Genomic DNA, 22,536 nt, shown 5'->3' with positions numbered 1-22,536 from the left:
TTAAACGCTTTTCTTTCTCGTTTTGTAAATTTATTATTCGACGTAAACTCAGGAATTTATTTATTTTTTTTGTTAATTTTAGGATTTATTTTTTAATTTATTTTTAAGCTCGATCATTGACATATTCGCAGAAAACCTTTACAAGTTTCGCAATCAGGTCTCATATATTCATATGCTTTTACTCTCCATAATCATGTCCACAATTATTAGGAATTTATTGTACAAGACTGTCGATATCTGCCATGTTTGACTTTTTTTTTTCTTTTTTCTCTTTTTTAATTTTATTTTTATGTTTTTGTCATATCTTATAAGAATGGTGTTACTTTCATCTCTGTATCTCTCTCTCTCTTTATCACTCATCTTCCTCAACCGAGTAATTTTGTTCTCTCTAGCAGACTCGACGACGACGACGACGTTTCCTATGGTATTATTTTTTTCCACCCGAAGTTCCTGCTGTATTTTTGTTTTTTATTTTACAGTCGACTGATGAATTTTTTTTTTAACGCAATATCTCCCCTCTGAAGTTTCAATGTCTTCCAGCGATAGGCTGAATTTAATTAAAGACTCTATATGTACTCGACTGGACGATGAATTTTTTTTAACAGAATAACCGTATCATTGTGCAGGGTGGCCTAATTTTTATTTTATTTATTTCGTTTCCTTTTTTTTTACTTTACTTTACTTTACTTTACTGATTTTACAGTATTTTGGTAGGGTTTTTATTTTATTTATTTATTCTTTTTCATTTTACGTATTTTATCGATTGATGTGTTCAAAACTTCAGTATTACTATAAGCATCCCCGCGCAGAACAGATTTTTTCGTAAGGTTTAGGTTTTCTTTCCTTTTTTTTTTTAAATGGAGTTTTTTTTTTTAGAATTTAAGGCGATTATTAATACATAATATGAATCAGGTTCCATGACGTAAAGAAATTACGATGACGAATCGACCTCGCATTTATTTTTTTATGTTTTCCGAACAAAATATGCAAAAAACACAAGGATAATTATACTTACTCGTATAATATACAATATACATTTATGTTTTAAGTATCTAGTTTTTTGATTTTTTTTATTTTCATTTCTCCGGGAAAATATTTTTTTGTAAGACTTTGTAATGCAAACGCTATGTGTTCATACACTTCACATCTCTCCTTATACATATTTACTTTTTTTTTCTTCTAATTTTCAGGGTGTTTTTTTCTTTTTCTTTTTTTTTAATTTTATGTTTTATTTTTTTTCGTTTATGTAGTACTTTCAGTCGTATCGTGTAGGTAGTTAATTTTTTAAACGCGGCAACAATACTCGTTGATTAAATGAGAGATTTTTCTCGATTTTAATTTTGGTTTCAATTTCCCAGTCGAAGCTGCGTCAGTAGAGACGGATAGATAAATGATTCTAACTTTGAAAACTTTCATAGTGTTCACGAATTTGTTATTTTAATTTCTTTTCGCGTATTTTTTTTTCCTTTAATTTTTCGTGCTTTTTTTTCCTGGTCTTTGCAAGATGACGTTTTGTGTGTTGGTAAAATGAGATTTGAATTAGATGAACGAATTTGCACTTGTGTGGTGTGGATTGATTTTGGTCTGGTTGGTCGAAGTTTTGGTAAATTTTTCGGTTTTGGATTTAGAATAATTATTGGTTTTCGTTGAGATGATTTTTCTATCGAATGGTAACACTGATTTCGTTTTGAGATTGGAATTGGAATTTTTCGTGTGTTTAATTACTCGATGTGATGGGTTTTGATGGAATCATTGGTTCGTGATTTTGATTTAACATTCTGAGAATGTGAAAATAGTTTTGTAGAATCATTCGTGATTGATCTAGTCATTTTGAGCAACTCTTTCATAAATAATTCACTCACGAATGATTCAGTAATTTGGAAACAACCCTGCGAACGAATTTCTATTCCAATAAATCACTCGAGTACGACTGGATCGTAATTTTTTGCGAACGATTTGTTCAAACTTGTAGGAAATCGTTCGTGAACGATTTGGTTAGGTTTTATGATTCTTTCAAAATTAGTTTCAGAATATCGTTCGCGAACGAATCGGTCATTATTTTCAATCGAAGGAAAGAAAATTGTGTATTCAAGTTTGATCGAATCGTTCGCGAACGACTTCGTCGTATTTTTGATCAATTAATTTGAGAGATCGAAAAAAATAATCATTCAAAGGATAAATCGTTTGAGAATGTCTGGTTCAAATAATGATCAAATCGTTCGCGAACGACTGGTCTGAAGTTTGATTGAATCGTTCGCGAACGACTTCGTCATATTTATGATAATGAGATTCGAGAGGTTAAAAAAATTATTTATTGAAGAAATCGTTCGAGAACGTCTTGATTAAAATGCTGCCCAAATCGTTCACGAACGACTGGTCTAAAGTTTGATTGAATCGTTCGCGAACGACTTTGTCATATTTATGATAAGAAGATTCGAAAGATTGAAAAAAAATTATTTATTGAAGAAATCGTTCGAGAACGTCTTGATTAAAATGCTGCCCAAATCACTCGCGAACGACTAGTCTAAAGTTTGATTAAATCGTTCGCGAACGACTTCGTCATATTTCTGATCAAATGATTCGAGAGATCGAAAAAAATTATTTATTAAAGAAATCGTTCGAGAACGTCTGATTCCAATGTTGATCAAATCGTTCGCGAACGACTGGTCTAGTTTGATTAAATCGTTCGCGAACGACTTCGTCATATTTCTGACCAATTTTTAAATAATCAAAAACCTGAAACACGTACTCCGATCACTTGATCAGTAAATTGTTCGAAAACGACTGATGCAAAATTCAAATCGAATCATTCGCGAACGACTTGACTCGAGTCTTCAAATTCAGATAAACGATTCCGAGATACGATCTAAATCACCCGAATCGTTCGCGAACTATTACCACAAAATTTGATCAAATCGTTCACGAACGACTTTGTAATAATATATTTTGATAATTCTGCAAGAACGTCTGATTCAAATGGTTCGCGATTGATTCGATAGGTTTTTAAAAATTATATTAAGATTATGACCATTATTTATTTTAGTAAATTGAAACTTTGAAAGAAATTTCATGAGATATGTTGAACGAATCATTCGCGAACAACTTGATCATTTTATATCAAAAAATCAAAAATCTTCAACGCTCGAATCACGTCATGATAATGGAATAAATCGTTCGAGAACCCCGGATTCGAATACTGATCGAATCATTCGCGAACGAGAACGACTCAAGTCATTAGTTTAGGTGGACTATTCAATTCATTTCAAGGAACGATTCAATCATCAGTTAAGAGTGAATCATTTACAAATCACTTTGTTGTATTAATTTTCTAAAGAAATAATTTGAGAGATCGAAAAAAAAATTGATTAAACATTGGTAAAAATCGTTCGCGAACGACTGATTCAAATGCTGATCAAATCGTTCGCGAACAACTCAGTTCATCATTTTTGGTTAATCGTTCGAGAACTATCCAATCATCATCAGTTGTATGAATCTTTTTTCGTTCGCGAACGACCGACTCATAAATTGATCGAATCGTTCGCGAACGACTTGGTCGTATTTTTGATTCAGTCGAGTAATTCAATCATTTCAATTCCGAAAAAAATTGATCATTTGTGGGAGGACTCGTTCGAAAACATTCGATTCAAATGCCGGAATCGAATCGTTCGCGAACGACTGATTCAAATGCTGATCAAATCGTTCGCGAACAACTCAGTTCATCATTTTTGGTTAAACGTTCGAGGAACCATCCAATCATCAATCGAATAAATATTTTTTCGTTCGCGAACAACCGACTCATAAATTGATCGAATCGTTCGCGAACGACTTGGTCGTATTTTTGATTTAGTCGAGTAAAATTTATCATTTGTGGGAGGACTCGTTCGAAAACATGTAATTCGTAATTCAAATGTCCGAATCGAATCGTTCGCGAACGACTGATTCAAATGCTGATCAAATCGTTCGCGAACAACTCAGTTCATCATTTTTGGTTAATCGTTCGAGAACTATCCAATCATCATCAGTTGTATGAATCTTTTTTCGTTCGCGAACGACCGACTCATAAATTGATCGAATCGTTCGCGAACGACTTGGTCGTATTTTTGATTCAGTCGAGTAATTCAATCATTTCAATTCCGAAAAAAATTGATCATTTGTGGGAGGACTCGTTCGAAAACATTCGATTCAAATGCCGGAATCGAATCGTTCGCGAACGACTGATTCAAATGCTGATCAAATCGTTCGCGAACAACTCAGTTCATCATTTTTGGTTAAACGTTCGAGGAACCATCCAATCATCAATCGAATAAATATTTTTTCGTTCGCGAACAACCGACTCATAAATTGATCGAATCGTTCGCGAACGACTTGGTCGTATTTTTGATTTAGTCGAGTAAAATTTATCATTTGTGGGAGGACTCGTTCGAAAACATGTAATTCGTAATTCAAATGTCCGAATCGAATCGTTCGCGAACGACTGATTCAAATGCTGATCAAATCGTTCGCGAACAACTCAGTTCATCATTTTTGGTTAATCGTTCGAGGAACCATCCAATCATCAGCAGTCGAATGAATCTTTTTTCGTTCGCGAACGACTGACTCATAAATTGATAGAATCGTTCGCGAACGACTTGGTCGTATTTTTGATTTAGTCGAGTAATTCAATCATTTCAATTCCGAAAAAAAATTGATCATTTGTGGGAGGACTCGTTCGAAAACATGTAATTCAAATGTCCGAATCGAATCGAATCGTTCGCGAACGACTGATTCAAATGATGCTCAAATCGTTCACTAACGTTCAAAATTCGGAAATGTTAGTCTCACCAGTCTTTATCAACTATTATCACTGAATATGATTTGAACAGGTTGAATGAATCGTTCGCGAACGACCAACTTCAATTTTTACCAAATCGTTCGCGAATGATCAGCTATTCGTGCATGATCTTACAGCACAACTAATCGAACGACTGATTCAAATTTATCTTCAAAATCGTTCGCGAACGACTTCGTAATAATTTTAAATTCGGTCTGAAAAATTCCAACATAATTGAATCATTTCATTGAATTTCTCGTTCAACCACGAACGACTTTTTGAATCTTGAATGTTTCTCAAACGAATCAATTTTTCCAACTAGAGTTATTCATCATTAAATATATCGTTTCAAACTTTCGAACGAATCTGCCCATAAATCTCAGATTGATCAGTGTGAAAGAAGTCGTTCGCGAATGAATCAACAGTGTTCGTTTTCTGTTTTCGAATCGTTTGTGCTTTTTGATCAATTTTATAACAACTTTTGGAGTGTATTTGGAAATTTCCAAAATTTGAAAAATTTTTCAGATTTGTTACTACAGTGTTGCCAGTCATTGATTTTCATAAGTTAATTCTAATTCAGTAAAAAATTCGCAAAATAGTGAGCGTTTCATTTTATTTGTTTCATTGGTCAATTATTCGAATTTTCTTTTTCATTATTTTCATTTCATTCTCTGTCTCTTTCTTGCCGCAACATTAAAATAAAACAAAATATCAACTGATTTAAAAAATGAAAAAAAAATAATTTGACCCATTTTGTGCGTTTTTGTTGTTTTTTTTTTCAAATTTCGAAAAAAATTAAATGGTTAGTTGGTGTCTAAATATTTTGTAAATAATGGAGAAATGATCTGATTTATTTTTGAGTTCAATTTTTCAATTTTTATCTCGTGTAATTTATATTTATATTTTATATTCTTCTATATTTTATTTGCGATAACTCATTTCCATATTTTCAAAAGGACAAAATAATCACTCGAAGATGTATATACCCAACCTACCAATCAACCAGACCATAATCGAGACAAAAGTTCTATCGAACAAAGGTATTTATTTTTACTCCAGCATCGTATAAAAATTCAATACTTACCAGTATTTCCTAATAATAATAAAAAAAAACAATTAAAAAACTGAAATAAAAATCGTTAAAGAAATACTCTAATATCGCAAACAAAAGGAAAAAACTAAAAAAAAAAAAAATTGCGAATGAATCTAGTTTTCGATACGTTTATAAGGCGTATTTTAGTGATTTAAGGAATTTGTAAAATAATTTTTTTGTATTCGACATTTTTAAATAACGAGAAACATAATCATTACTTAATCAGATTATTATGTAATATTTTTTCAAGAATGATTATGATTTTTTTTTGCATTCGTGCTGATTGGTGTTAAAGTACGCGGTATTCCTTTTAATGTTTGTAAATGTTGTATAAAAGATGATGGAAATTCGTTGTTGACATTTTTTTTTTTTTTTTTTTCTAAAAAGAAGCTGAACGATGTTCGATTTGTTACGAAGTATTTTATATTTTATAGTTTATGTAACCGTAACATTAGTACAGATTTTTTCGGTGTGTTTCATTTTCGGTATAGTTGTTATGACTTATTATCTCGATCCTTTTTTCATCTTCGCTGTTTTCGCGAGTACTCTAGTTTATCTGTACGGAAAATAATAAGACACGTATGAATTTCTGTACCTTTTATAAATAAAAATAGAAAAAAAAAAAAAAAAGAATCTCGTACCATCTTGTAAGAAAATAACGATTCCGCGATACTACAATATTGTTTTTAGTACCTATACATAAATGTATGTTTTTTAAATAATTTTTGTGTCTGAATATTTTTTAAATATTATAAATTTGTATATTATGTTAATAGTATGCACACACGAAAACTTTCCAAGATTTTTAAGGTACTGTATACGATTTATTGGCTTACGCGAGATGAAATCGCCTCGCGTGGGAAAGTTGCAACGGTAATAGTTGACAATCCTATTTTTTTATTTGCAATCTCGACTTTAAGGATTATTTTTATAGATTTTTTTTATACGTAATTATAATTATGACGGAATTCCAATTTTTTTTTCTTTTTGTAATAAACAAATAAAGTTATTTGTTCAAAAATATATACATATACCTCGTTAATTGATTATTTCCTATCGCATGTTGGAGACTTTTCACCACTTTGGTAGGTATTTTCGTGCTTATCTCTATCTAACTCTTTACTGTGAGCTGCGTGTACTACGGTGATGGTTTTTTTTTTTTTCGTTGAAGGAAGATGAAGCTGCTGACAGTGGCAGTTGTTCGATGTTCACTCTTATATACCATACTTACCAATTAGTGGCAATTTTTTTGTTGTAGACTCGACAACAACGATGACTAATGTATTTCGTAGCGGTTCGTTTTCGTGCAAGTTATACGGTCCTAAAAATTTACTGTGTCCGAAATGTGGAAAATCGTACAAGCACAAGGTGCATTTGTTTTTACATCGGGAACTCGAATGTGGTAAACAGATGCCTAGGCTCGGCGATCCGTTCTACTGTCCTTATTGCGAATACAAATGTTATCAGAAAGGTAATCTCTTCTCGCATATTACTCGCAAACATATTCGCAAAAATACTCCTAATATTTTCGGTGATCTGTTCGCCAATAAGAACAACGCGCAATCTCTGTGACTTTTTTCCTATTTTATACTTACTTATACCGTGACTGTGGTGTACTTAAATTTTTTTTTTATTTTTTACGTTCTCGTTATTTTTATTCATTTGGTACTACCGAATTACTACGTGGATAAGGTGGTATGTCTTACGCAATAAAGGTTTACATTAGGTACCTTAACTATTTTTTTACTTTTTTAAATCAGTGATTTTTAATCTGGGACGTGTTTAGGGAAATATTAGACTGGGCTGTGTTTTTTTGAAGCCTTTAATCTCTCTGAACGTGAGTCCAACTCGCTGTCACAACTGTTGTCTCTTCGTGAATGGCCTCTATTGAAAAAATTTTCAATTTAAAGTTGTATCAATATTGAAATTTAAAACCTGAGGAAAATTTCAAGTAATTATAGGTTAATTTCGAAACGAGCTCTCCTTTGTCTTTAATTTCGAGCCATTAGATTTAATTTTTTTTGATTTTTATAAAAAATACACAAAATTGATGAACCTAAAAGTTTGAAGTTGTTCATAATCAAAAGAGCAACCCATATACACCTGTAACCCACATTCTAATCTCTTCTACGGAGTCTCCACCCCTCCCCTCACGTAAAAATCGTTTAGATTATCTGCAAAGCCTACCGTCGTCCCTTGAAAAATATTTTTAGTTAATACAATAATTACATTCGTATTAAATTTTTGAAAAATTGACATAATTTTTTGGCAAATTAATGATTTTTAATACATTTTTAGTGCGGTGTAACTATCTATTTTTATGGCAAATAATTTGGTAAAATTACCTATCACCCCCCCCCCCCCACCCTTAAAATTACTAGGTAGTTTTTTTTGATAATTTATCGATAAAACTCCTGGTAATTTGTGTTGAAATTTTTGATAATTATTACTTAGCAAACCTAATTAGTAATTGTTGGTGGAAATTTTGGTAATTTTTAGTAAAACTCTTGGGGTAATCTTTTGGCAAATTTCTGTTTTTTTTTTTTTTTTTTGGTAAAAGTTTTGATAAGTAAATTATGAAGAAACTAGTATTTTTTGTTGAATAATTTTTGTTGAAATTTATAGTAATTTTTGGTAAAATTACTGGTGTGGTGTTTTTGGTAAAATTACTGTTAACTTTTGGTGAAATAACTGATCATTTTTGCTGAAATTTCTGAAAATTTTTTCAATAAAATGACTGGTAACTTTTGGAAATTTTTGGTACTTATTTACTGCTGATCTTTGGTAAAATTATATGGTAAACATACATATCGGTACCTATTCTTGATGAAATTTCTGGGATTATTTGGTAAAATTAATGGTGTTTATTGATGAAATTTCTGGCAATTTTTGGTAAAATTTCTGGTAATTCTTGATGAAATTTCTGGTATTTTTTGGTAAAATTTTGGGTAATTCTTAATGAAATTTCTGGTAATTTTTAGTAAAATTACTGGTCATTTTTTAGTAAAATTACTGGTAATTTTTGGTAAAAATTTTGGTAATTCTTGATAGAATTGCTGGTAATTGTTGGTAAAGTTTCTACTTACTCGTAATTCTTGATGAAATTTCTGGTAATTTTTGGTAAACTTTTGGTAGAGGAATTTGTAATTTTTGATGCAATTTCTGATAATTTTTGTCAATATATTTCTGGTTAAATTATTTGACAAACTTACTCGTAATTCTTTATAAAATTTTTGGGAATTTTTGGTAAAACTCTGGTAATTCTTAATGAAATTTCTGGTAATTTTTGGTAAATTTTCTGGTAATTCTTGATGAAATTTCTGGTATTTTTTGGTAAAATTTTGGGTAATTCCCAATGAAATTACTGGTAATTTTTTTTGGTAAAATTACTGGTGATTTTTGGTAAAATTACTGGTAATTTTTGGTAAAATTATGGGTAATTTTTGGCAAAATTACTGGTGATTTTTGGTGAAATTATTGGTGATTTTTGGTAAAATTATTGGTATTTTTTAATGAAATTTCTGGCAATTTATGGTATTTCTCGATGAAATTTCTGGTAATTTATGGTAAACTTTTGGTAGAAGAATTTGTAACTTTTGATGCAATTTCTGATGTTTTTTGTCAACATTTCTGGTTAAATTATTTGACAAACTCACTCGTAATTCTTGATAAAATTGCTGGTAATTTTTGGTAAAATTGCTGGTAATTTTTGGTAAAATTGCTGGTAATTTTTGGTAAAATTGATGGTAATTTTTGGTAAAATTGATGGTAATTTTTGGTAAAATTGCTGGTAATTTTTGGTAAAACTCTGGAAACTTCTAATGAAATAGATTTCTGGTAATTTTTGGTAAAATTTCTACTTACTCGTAATTCTTGATGAAATTTCTGGTAATTTATGGTAAACTTTTGGTAGAAGAATTTGTAATATTGTAATTTTTGATACAATTTCTGATGATTTTTGTCATCATTTCTGGTTAAATTATTTGACAAACTTACTCGTAATTCTTGATAAAATTACTGGGAATTTTTGGTAAAATTGCTGGGAATTTTGGTAAAACTCTGGTAATTCTTAATGAAATTTCTGATAATTTTTGGTAAAATTTCTGGTAATTCTTGATGAAATTTCTGGTATTTTTCAGTGAAATTTTGGGTAATTCTTAATGAAATTTCTGGTAATTTTTTATGGTGGCAATTTTTGGTAAAATTTTTGGTAATTCTTGATAAATATTCTGGTAATTTTTGGTAAAATTGCTCGGAATTTTTGGTAAAACTCTGGTAATTCTTGATGAAACTTCTGGTAATTTTTGGTAAAATTTCTGGTAATTCTTGATGAAATTTCTGGTCATTTTTAGTAAAATTACTGTTTTTTTTTTTGGTAAAATTATTGGTATTTTTTAATGAAATTTCTGGCAATTTTTGGTAAAATTTATGGTATTTTTTGATGAAATTTCTGGTAATTTTTGGTAAATTTTTTGGTAATTCTTGATAAATATTCTGGTAATTTTTGGTAAAATTGCTCGGAATTTTTGGTATAACTCTGGTAATTCTTGATGAAATTTCTGGTAATTTTTGGTAAAATTTCTGGTAATTCTTGATGAAATTTCTGGTAATTTTTGGGTAATTTTTTGGTAATTCTTGATAAATATTCTGGTAATTTTTGGTATAATTGCTGGGAATTTTTGGTAAAACTCTGGTAATTCCTAATGAAATTTCTGGTAATTTTGGTAAAATTTCTGATAATTTTTGGTAATATTTCTGGTAATTTTTGGTAAACTTTTGAGTTTTGGTAGAAAATTTAGTAATTTTTGATGCAATTTCTGATGATTTTTGTCAACATTTCTGGTTAAATTTATTATTTGACAAACACTCGAAATTCTTGATGAAATTTCTGGTAAAATTTCTGGTAATTCTTGATGAAATTTCTGGAATTTTTTGGTAAAATTTTGGGTAATTCTTAATGAAATTACTGGTGATTTTTGGTAAAATTATTGGTATTTTTTAATGAAATTTCTGGTAATTTTTGGTAAAATTTTTGGTAATACTTGATAAATATTCTGGTAATTCTTGATAAAGTTGCTGGTAATTTTTGGTAAAATTGCTACCTACTCGTAATCTTTGATGAAATTTCTGGTAATTTTTGGTAAACTTTTGGTAGAAAATTTAGTAATTTTTTGATACAATTTCTGATGATTTTTGTCAACATTTAACATTTCTGGTTAAATTACTTGACAAACTTACTCGTAATTCTCGATAAAATTTATGGTAATTTTTGGTAAAACTCTGGTAATTCTTAATGAAATTTCTGGTAATTTTTTATAAAATTTCTACCAATTTTTGGTAAACTTTTGGTAGAAGATTTAGTAATTTTTGATGCAATAATTTCTGGTGATTTTTGTCAATATCAACATTATATTTTGACAAACTTACTTGTAATTCTTGATGAAAATTTCTGATAACTTCTGGCAGCTTTTGGTAAATTTACTAGTGATTTGATTTTTGTTAAAATTTCTGGTATTTTTAGAGAATGATTTTTTTTTTTGTTTTTGATAAATTATTGTTTTTTTGTAAATTTTTTACTAATGTTTGTTGATGTGTTTTTTCTTTTGTGAAATATTATTAACTTATTCAGTAAGTTACTGGTAAGTTGTTTGCGATAATTTATGAAGCTTGAATCTTGATGAAAACGAAAAAAGGATGACAAAAATATCTCAGAAATCAAACTGAATTTTAAATTTTGAAAAAATTATTGTAGAAAATGAGAGTTATTTTATAGCACTGTAAATTTCGTTAAAATTTGCATAAAAAACGTAAAAATTGATAACATTGTGAAAAAACTATGAACAAACTTTGAAAAAAATTTCAAAAATTTCAAAAATATTAAAAATAATAGAAAAAATGTAATTTTTTTGTCACAATTTTGAAAAATTCGAAAAAAATATATACCGAAAAAATTGTATAAACTCAAAAAAACTTGGTATAATAGTGTAAAGTTTTGAATAATATACAAAAATTTCAAATACGTTTTCTGAAATACAAAACAACGAGACATGAAAAAAATCAAAAAAAAAAACATTCGAAAAAATTTGTAAAAAATGAAAAAATTATGAAAAAAGGTTTGTTTTAGCAAAATAATAAAGGATACAAATATTGTGATGGAATGACCAGAAGTTAAACGATTTTTTTCTACACTAAAAGACGTATGTAGACTATAACACAAAATAGTGGAAAGATAGGTGATTTTGAAAATAAACTATCCGTACATGATAAAAAAGATATTTTTGAAATTCAAACATTTTAAAAAATTGCAGAACTTGAGAAAAATTGGAAAACACTGAATTTAAAAAAAAAAAAAACTGAAAAACAAAGTTATGTAAAAAGATGCTAAAAATGTTGGTAAAACGTTGAAAAGTTAACAGATTTTTTCTAAATTGAAAAATTGAAAAAAAATCATGTTTTTGTCATTTTTATTCGCGTTTTTCCAGATTTTAAATTTTTTTCCCGGAGTTATTTAGTTTTTGTTCGATGTTATTTTATTCAAGTTTTTGCATTCTTTGTGTAGCTTTGATGAATCTTATTCATTTATAACATTTTTTGAAATTACCTATCAAAGATCCGAGACTTGGAAATTGGAGACGAAAGAGGGATAGTTTCAAAATTTTCCTGATTGATGAAAGTATTCACGAACTTCTGTGTTCTGTATGGATTCGAAAAATTTCCTAATGGAGATTGTAAATAGGTTCAGAGATAGCAAAAATTTTTGTTTTCAAATAGAATAAAGTGAATTCTCGACCTCGAATCACTTTCGCAACCAAATACTCATCAGGATGTCTCGTTTTTCGAAATAAAAAATCGCATTAGAAAAAAAAAACATATAATATATTTCAACAACAGTCTCGTTGAATTAAATTACTACAAAAAGTACTCCTCTCCTCATCGCTCATATTGATCCATTCGTCTTGCACAACACTGATAACATCGAAGTTGATCTTTCGCAACTGTCTTATTTTAGTCACCTCTATTCCCAAAGGCACAGCTTCGCTATTTTTCATCGATGTATTTCTCACCAATACAGTTACAGCGTACCATTTACGATTGAACTCTAACCCATTCCAGTCTACAAACGAAGACGTCGTTGCTTCGAGGTAATCCAACTTCTGAGGAACATTATTCTCGTCCAAACAAAACAATAAGTTCGGTCTAGGCATATGAGGTAGTACGTAACCCACGTAGGTGATTTCTTCATCGTATAACGTATTCAATATCGAACCAATCTGCTTCAGGATATCGCAATAGAGTATATCTGGGGCATCTTTATATTTAGATTGGTTGATATCGTCGGTTAACTGATACGGATCCGATTGACAATCCATAAGTAAAGGGTAGTTCATCAAATCCCAATTGTAACACTTGTGCAATTCTTCTCTAACCTTCGAGCTCAATCTGTTTCCTTTATATTGCGGATATTCTATATCGATACTGGAATCTATAAGTAACGGGTACGGATACATACTGAATCTATTCAGTCTCTTGTAGGTCTTTTTCAAGTACGATTCGTCGAGTATTTCATCGATGAGATCGTCGCGGTAGAAACCCATACTGCAAAACCAGCTAATCAGTCGAATATATCTTTTGGTATTTTTATAAGACGATTTCAGAGGATCCGAGGTAATTATTTCTAGCACGTTGGAATACGCTTGTTCGTCGTTGAAACGATGATTGAAGAAGAAGAAAGTGTACACTGTGTGATCTATGGCTAGTTTCTGATGCTGGACTGAATCACGTTCGATGAGTAACCTTCGGTAAAGCGCATCCAAATACTCGGGTCTGTGTACTAAGAACTTGGTGCTGAGGAATGCTACCATTGCTAGTTTCTTGAATGAAAACCGGTCGAATTTTTCCTCGAAGAAATCGATCATACGCAGGAAATGGTTAGTTGAAGACTCCATCATGTTAATGAAGAACGATTCTTTCGAGCAGAACAAATCGAGGAAATGGAACACGTGATCGTCACGTAATCTATCCTTTTCCAAGTTATCCACGAAGTACGAAAAGATGGTTTTCTTTAATTCCAAGCTGACGATGGGTTGATTCCTTTGTATCAATAGGTTGATCAATATGGTTATTTGATTGGCGTTCAGTTGATCGAAGTTATGTTCGAGGTAGTATTCGAATTCGTACGGATTGGGCGAAGCTATGTACCAGAGTTCGTGTTTATTTATAATGCTAACGAAACGAAAGAGTGAATCGGTCGGTGCTTTGTGAAGATTATCATGATATCGAGCTACCAAACTTATCAAGAACCTGCTCCTCCGATGACCGTTGCTGATCAAACTGCTGAACTTCTCCATGATGGGTAAGACTGTATCCAAATCCATTTCGGAAGAGCGTTTCAAGCATTCGTCGTCTACGTGTTTTACGACATGTTTTGCAATCGAATGTTTACGAAAAGCGATACCATCTTTGGATTTAATCGTAATCAACGTGTCGATGAATTGGAGAAGTTGATCGTTGGTGAATTTTCCAAGATGAAGGATGCATTCGATTAATGTGGACTGTATTTCGGGATCGGTTACGGTTTCGTCGACTGGTTTATCGAGTACTTCGGTCAAACGTGAGTTTAAACTGTCGAGTAATTGTGGAATGGGTAAGTGCTTCGATTCGTGATTTAATTCTGGGTGATTTGTGTCTGGTTTTTGTACTTGAGTGCATAGAGTAGCTGGTGAGGGTTTATGGTGCAGATTATCGCGAAGAATGTTCACTTTACGTGGATTAGCGTAGCGATGAATGGAATTGATCGAAGTGAACGAAGTGAACGAAGCGAAATTACGATAATAATACAGTCGTGTTAAATGTTTCATCGTTGGAAACTTATTTTATTCGGGATTAAATTCGAAAAATATTTAAAATGATGAAATTGATGAAATATTTGCGGTTTTGAATATCTCATGTGAGTGATAAGGGTGATAAGAGAAATTCAAAACAAATTAAGTCGTTCGTGAAATGAATCACTGATTTAATTCGAGCTTCGAGCTCGACACAGAGACGAATTTCGAAGGAAATGAAATCTCAGAAATCTGAAATCAAAACTTTCAAAACAGCTTTGGAAAAGTTGTACCAGAATTCAAAAGTTCAAAACTTTTAATTAAAACAGGGTTGTACAAAAACGTGTTTTTTTTGAAAAAAACAAAAAAAACGTTTTTTTTTGTTTAAAACGTTTTTTTTGTTTTAAAACAGTTTTTTTCTCGTGTTTAAAACTATGTGTTTAAAACGACACAAATTCATTTGTTTTGAGTTCACCAGACATCAATTTTTGAGATGTGACGTCATAAAAACGCTATAAAGCTCAAGAAATATTGAAAAATTGGAATAAAAACACAAAATTTGTCTCTAAAAATACAGTTTGTTAATTGTTTTATTTCACTTTTTTTCAACAAAGAACTAAAAAAAACGTGTTTTTTTTAGGAAATTGGAGTTGAAAAAAAACAAGTTTAAAACAAAAAAAAAACACAGTTTAAAACGACTTTTTTTGTTTAAAACATCGTTCTGTTTTTTTTCACTTGTTTTAAACGTGTTTTAAACATGTTTAAAACATTTTTGTTTTAAACATGTACAACCCTGAATTAAAACTTGAAACTAGACAGAAAAAATGTAGGGGTTTCAATCAAATTTCTTCTCCAAAAATTACATTAAACGATTTTGTTGCCCAAATTAAATTCCAAAATTAGTCACCACTTTACCAGAAAGCAAAAACTCAAAAGTGATGTTTTAACTTTCAAGTTGAAATAAAGCTGACAATAATATCAAATTAATTTCATAAAATACGATTGAAATTAGGTTGAATGTTGAAACTTCTACCAAGTCCATCTACTTTTCAGAACGGAAGTAAAAGCTATTAAAAAATGAAAAAATAATTCAAATAAATAGGTACCTGACCAAGGCGATAAATGATGAAAAATATTGCCGAAATTGTATTGAAAATAAAATAATATCGACTTGAGTCTTAAAGTGAAAATTTCAATAAAATTTAAAAAAAAAATTGTTAAAATGAATTATAAAACAACCTAAACAGAGAAAAATTTTCCGAAGTTGAGCAAAATGTTGGAAATATGAAAAATAAAATGACTGAAATAAGTGAGAATTACCTCACTCAAGTCCAGATGTCCAGAATTATATGTTTAAAATAATTGAATCTAATCAAGTCTGATCACATCTAAAAAAAAAAAAAAATAAAGTAAAATAAAATAGATGCCTGTCTGATTAGATCAAGTCAAGTCTGACCAGAGTGATTAATCAGGTCCTGGCACGGATCCAATGAGGTCTAATCTGATCAAAACTTTGATTGATCTAACAAGATCTGATCTGATCAGACCTGGTCAGTACTCATGATATGTGCTCAAATTGAATCCAGGATCCTGGAAGTGCCCAGACAAATCTCGATCGTTTTTTCCCTTGAAAATTGAAAATTATGATTCAAGTACTTATTAACAAGTTTTGACAAAATTCAGACAAAATATGACAATGTTCTCTAAAATTCAACAACTAACAGATTTAAGTAAAATTTGACAAAATTTGGAAACATTCGAATAACTTTTGAAAAATTTGACAAAATTCGGGAAAATTTTATAAAATTTAATAAAAGAAAATTGTGACAAATTTATATAAAAACGTTGGCTAAATTTTGTAAAATTTGAAACACTCGACAGAATAAAATTTAGTAAAATTTAATAAATTGACAATATTTCTAGTAAAATTTGATAAATCTTAGTGGAATTTGACAAAATTCAGTAAAATTTTGATCAATGCAAAAGTTTAGCAAAATATACATATTTGATAAATAATTTGAAGGAAGAATTTTGAAAATGTAACTATTTTTAACAAAACTCAATACAATTTTGATCAGTGAAAAATAAGTTTATAGTAAAATATTTGACAAATTTGAGTAATTTGACAACAGTTGGACAAAATTTTGGTAAAATTTGCTAGCAAACTTGACAAATTTGAAAAATTTGATTGAATTTTTGAAATGTAACTAGTTTTGGCAAAATTTAGTACAATTCTGACCCCATTTCAAACAGCTTTTAAACAATCACATCAAACCCCCACAACTGAAGATTCCACTCGATTTGACCCAAATTCCAATAGACTACCTACTTTTTTTTAAGAGACATTTTGTCCTAAAATATGACACATCAAAATATGGATCGAATCAAGAGAAATTTTCAGTCATGAGGGTTTTTCGGAACGGTGAATTCATTTCCGGTGTCAGATTGTCCCGACGATGTTTCATTCTACGCAAAATGGTCCAGTTTAGGCTGAAAAATGATCAATTTTGAGTAGAAAGCACTGTGGGAAATTGGGAATATTTAGTTAAATTTGACAAAATTGACAAACTTCAGTAACATTTGTATAAATATTGAGAAAATTGTAAAAATATTTGATTTAATTTTTAAAAATTTATTAAAAAACAAAATTCAGAGAAAATTGTCAAAATTTTGAAAAATTTGGCAAATTTGACAGAATTCCAAAAATTTGGCTTTGACAAAATTTCAAAAATTTGACAAATCTGACAGAATTTTTAAAAATTTAACAAAAGGCAAAATTCAAAAAAATTGTAAAAATATCAAAAAAGTAGGCAAATTTTACAGAATTTCAAAAATTTAGCTAATTGACAAAATTTTAAAAATTTTAAAAATTTTACTTTGACAGTACATACTTATTTGAAAAATGTTACAAATTCGACAGAATTTCCACTGGACAAATTTGACAGAATTTTTAAAAATTTAACAAAAGACAAAATTCAAAAAAATTGTAAAAATATCAAAAAAGTAAGCAAATTTTACAGAATTTCAAAAATTTGGCAAATTGACAAAATTTTAAAAATTTGACTTTGACGGAATTTCAACTGGACAAATTTGACAAAATTTTTAAAAATTGAACACAAAATTGTAAAAATTTGACAAATTTGACAGAATTTTAACTTGACAAAATGGACAGAATTTTTTAAAATTTAACATAGACAAAATTCTGAAAAAATTGTGAAATTATCAAAAAAGTTGGCTAATTTTACAAAATTTTGAAAATTTGGCAAATTCGACAAAATTTTGAACATTTGACTGACAGCATTTCAACTGGATAAATTTGATAAAATTTTTAAAAATTGAACACAAATTTGACAGAATTTTAAAAATTTGACAAATTTGACAGAATTTAAAAAATTTGACAAAATCTAAAAAAATTGACAAATTTGACAGAATTTTAACTAGACAAAATGGACAAAATTTTTGAAAATTTAACAAAAGTCAAAATTCAAAAAAATCGTGAAATTATCAAAAAAGTTGGCAAATTTTACTTACAGAATTTCAAAAATTTGGCTGATTGACAAAATTTTAAAAAATTTGACTTTGACAGAATTTTAACTGGACAAATTTTTTTTTTTTTGATTTGACAAAAGTTTTAAAAATTGAACACAAAATTGTAAAAATTTGACAAATTTGACAGAATTTAAAAAATTTGACATTTGATGGGCTGAATTTTTGAAAATTTAACAAAAGTCAAAATTCAAAAAAATTGTGAAATTATCAATGCAAATTTTACTTACAGAATTTCAAAAATTTGGCAAATTTGACAAAATTTTGAAAATTTGGCAAATTTGACAAAATTTTGAAAATTTGACAAATTTGACAGAAATTTAACTGGACAAAATGGACTTAATTTTTAGTAACAAAAGTCAAAAAAATTGTGAAATTATCATAAAAGTTTGCAAATTTTACTTACAGAATTTTAAAAATTTGGCTAATTGACAAAATTTTAAAAAATTTCACTTTGACAGAATTTTAATTGGACAAATGTGACAGAAGTTTTAAAAATTGAACACAAAATTGTAAAAATTTGACAAATTTGGCATTTGACAGAATTTAAAAAATTTCACAAATTTCACAAAATTTCAACTTGACAAAAATGGACTGAATTTTTAAACATTTAACAAACACACAATTCAAAAAAAAATTGTCAAAATATCAAAAAAGTTGTCAAATTTTACAAAATTTCAAAAATTTGGCAAATTTGACAAAATTTTAAAAACTTGACTTTGACAGAATTTCAACTGGACAAATTTGACAAAAATTTTCAAAATTGAACATAAAATTGTAAAAATTTGACAAATTTGACAGAATTTCAACTTGACAAAATGGACAGAATTTTCAAGAATTGAACCCAAAATTGTAAAAATTTGACAGAATTTTCAACTTGACAAAATGGGCATAATTTTTAAAAATTTAACAAACACAAAAATTCAGATAAAATTACCTATCAAAATATCAAAAAAGTTGGCAAAATTTACAAAACTTCAAAAATTTGACACATTTGACAAAATGTTGAAAATTTGGCAAATTTGACAGAATTTTAACTCGGCAAAATGGACAGAACTTTTAAAAATTTAACAAAAGACAAAATTCAGAAAAAATTGTCAAAATATCAAAATAGTTTGCAAATTTGGCAGAGTTAAAAATTTTTTACAAATTTGACAGAATTTTCAATTTGACAGATTTGACTGAATTTTTAAACATTTAACAAAAGACAAAATACCGAAAAAATTGTCAAAATATCAAAAAAGTTGGCAAATTTGACAGAATTAAAAATTTTTTACAAATTTGACAGAATTTTCAATTTGACAGATTTGACTGAATATTTAACAAAAGACAACATTCTGAAAAAAATTGGCAAAATATCAAAAAAGTTGGCAAATTTGACCAAATTTCAAAAATTTGGAGAATTTGACAGAAAATTGTGATCCGTTGAAGTGAAGGCAGCAGTGGCAGCACAAACATTCAACAAAGAAGTGTTCAAATCTTGAAAGATTGCCAAAAAAAAAAAAAAAGGTAATGAAAATTCACTGAAATCTTCCGAAAAAGTATCAAAAATAAATGTTAAATGTTAAAATTAAAAACACTAACAAGTTGAAATTAGACGTGAACACATTCAAACAAGTATACACTATACAAGTCCCTAAAAATGACCAAAAAAGAGTACCAAATAAAATGTTGTTGAAATTTGCAAAAAAAAAACACATTTCAAAAAAAGTTGTGGAACGCTTTGAAAAAAAAAACATTGAAATTTGAAATTTGAAATCAGTAGGTAATCAGCTAATCACTAAGAGTATTACACTTTACACTACTACCACTGGGTTTACCCCATGGCCATTTACATGAATAACAATAATAATTTATTATTACTTAATCAATCTGCTATTTGATAAATTCAAAATTGATACACATCATTGCATAATGTTCGATATTAAGTAAAATATAAATTTTAAATGTTTAAATTTTGCAAGTGTTCATTTTGGATGTGAAAAACTAAAAAATAAAAATAAAAACAAAAACACTAAAAACAGGGGGTAAAAAAATTCCAAAAAAAATTCCAAAATGAAAAATTTTGGTTTAGCCATTTGGTCACGACGATGAACCAAATCAACGAACGAGTGTATGGGAACTTTGATTCTTTTATTTTGTATGTAAACAAACACCGAATTCTCTTATCAAAATCCTCCTGATAATAATTTTGTGCATGTGAATGTGAAATGTTGAACGATATATTTTTTCTCACACATTTCGAATAAGATTTACCAATTATTTAAACTAATTTTCGGCGATAATGCGATCTCTAAAGCTTTCCCTAGCTTATCGAACCATGTACAACAGAAGCTGGATTCGTTTACGTCTCCCCTTACTACCCAAAATAACGCATCCATCGTGCTACCAAACCGGCATCTATTCTACAACACCAAACATATTCCATTTCTATTGCACTAACGCTCTAGCAAACACCAGCCACTCTACGGTTTCATCTCAAGAGACCGACACGAATATGAAATCCGAGCCATGTATCGATATCGCCGAAATACCTAATCTAACCGACAACCAACTACTCGAGGTGATATCGCAGCTTCGAGACTATTATCTGACCACCTTCGCTCCTGGAGAACTTAAACGCCGGGCTCGGTCACCTTTAGTAAAAGCTATCGACGAAGAATGTATCCACCGTGGTAAAAGAACTTGGGATCTGGATAAAACGATCGAAGTAATCGATATGTTCCATCCTAGAGGATTCTATCTGTGCCCTAATCTGTTATTTTGGGCGTTGAAAATGAAATTCATGAAAGCCATGAAGTCTCCTAGTCCAACGATGATGAAATACATTTCAGTGATAGAAAAACATAAATTTTGGACGAAATATAATCTGAAATTATACTCGTTGGAATTCACGTTGATTAAAAAATTGCATCATCTTACACTACCGGAGATCTCGGCTGTGCTGCATATTATGAATTTACATAGGGGTAAAATAGTCAGCCGAGAGTTATTGGCCAATATATACGATAAATTAATGGAAGGAATCGACCAACTCGATTCTCACGTACTGAGCACGTTCCTGAAATTTTTCAGTCATCAGTCCATCGACGGTATAGATTTCACTCGGCTAGTCGATCACTTACTCGTTAGATTACCCAGCTCAAACGCCTCGTTGGCCGGAAGCGCTGCTAGCTTTTGCTGTCGTCATAAAATCGACAACCCTTTGGTACTGGATCAGCTGGCTGCGTATTTATCGAACCGACTACCGAATATTAATATCGTCGAGCTAGAAACCATCGTGCAAACATTGGTGTTTTTCAACTACAATTCTCCTAACATTTATCAACAAGTGATCGATAACTTCGAAGTGGAGCCTCTTCGAAGCAACGTAATCGAGCATCCTAAACGTTTATCGAAAATTCTCGGTAATTTGTGTTTGATCGAAATTTACCCTTTCCAGTACGTAGATCGTGTTCTTAGTAAAGAATTCCTGCACGAGACATTCGGTAAAAAGCTCAACTATCATAATGTTCTCAGAGAGATCATGATTTTAGACGGCTGCGTTAAAGCGGAATTCCCCCATTACGAAGGTAATAAATTGGACGAGAGTTTGGAAGAGAATCTGTATTGTCGGTCGTCGTCTCATATCCATCATTATTTGCAAACCGAAGGCGATACAGTCATCCCTGGCAAATCGATCGCCCATGATGAATTTCACTACCAACCTACGTCTCATAATAAAACCATACTGGATGCTCGTAGAATTCTCAAGAGTATTTTCACCGGCGGCGATTGCGATTCCGAATCCGAATACGTTCATACTTGCTACGTGTTGCCTTTTTTGCCCAGACCTGATTTGCTGTTTTGTTTAGATCGTGAAAAACGTGCTGCTGTGAAGTTAGGAGATGAGATTTTGAATTCTATTCGAGTCGATTATAGAAAATTACGAGATGAATGTGTCGATTGGTACGTAGTGATGTCTATTGGTCTTCATTCCGATATTGTGGAAGATGGAAATGTTGTAATTTACGGTAAAGATATCGCGAAAGAGAGGATTTTAAGTAAACTCGGTTTTAAATTGATTAAAATTGTTCCTGAAATATGGTTCGGGTGGTCGGAAGAGCGGAGAAGAGATTACTTGAGGGAAACGATGAGTTGAACTTTTATTTTATTTATTGAATTATTTATACTATTTTGCTTAAACTGTTGTGTTAAAATGTTGAAAGTTTTTTAAATGCTGAATTTAGAGCAATAAATTTTCATAAAATTGTTTATTTTTTTTT

At 29.9% G+C, this 22,536-nt stretch overlaps 3 protein-coding genes across 5 annotated transcripts in view; 1 reads left to right on the top strand and 2 right to left on the bottom strand.

Moving 5' to 3' along the window:
* LOC135837499 (longitudinals lacking protein, isoforms H/M/V-like) overlaps positions 1–22,536 on the bottom strand; it is a 186,121-nt gene that overhangs the window by 147,412 nt on the left and 16,173 nt on the right. The gene's annotated exons all lie outside the window — the stretch shown is intronic.
* LOC135837503 (uncharacterized) lies at positions 12,758–14,842 on the bottom strand. The gene has a single exon (XM_065352811.1). The coding sequence runs from the start codon at positions 14,759–14,761 to the stop codon at positions 12,785–12,787; it is 1,977 nt and encodes a 658-aa protein (XP_065208883.1). The 5' UTR covers positions 14,762–14,842; the 3' UTR covers positions 12,758–12,784.
* Positions 18,987–22,525, top strand: LOC135837504 (uncharacterized). The gene has a single exon (XM_065352812.1). It carries the CDS (start codon positions 20,556–20,558, stop codon positions 22,410–22,412), a length of 1,857 nt encoding a protein of 618 aa, XP_065208884.1. The 5' UTR covers positions 18,987–20,555; the 3' UTR covers positions 22,413–22,525.

Source organism: Planococcus citri, chromosome 2, assembly GCF_950023065.1.
Source record: "Planococcus citri chromosome 2, ihPlaCitr1.1, whole genome shotgun sequence".
NCBI lineage: Eukaryota > Metazoa > Arthropoda > Insecta > Hemiptera > Pseudococcidae > Planococcus > Planococcus citri.
Note: the sequence above shows the minus strand (reverse complement) of the source record. Positions and strands in the feature narration are given on the sequence as shown.

Bases quoted from the DNA above. Each gene is read 5' to 3' on its own strand.
- LOC135837503 (XM_065352811.1), bottom strand. From the start codon at position 14,761: ATGAAACATTTAACACGACTGTATTATTATCGTAATTTCGCTTCGTTC.
- LOC135837504 (XM_065352812.1), top strand. From the start codon at position 20,556: ATGCGATCTCTAAAGCTTTCCCTAGCTTATCGAACCATGTACAACAGA.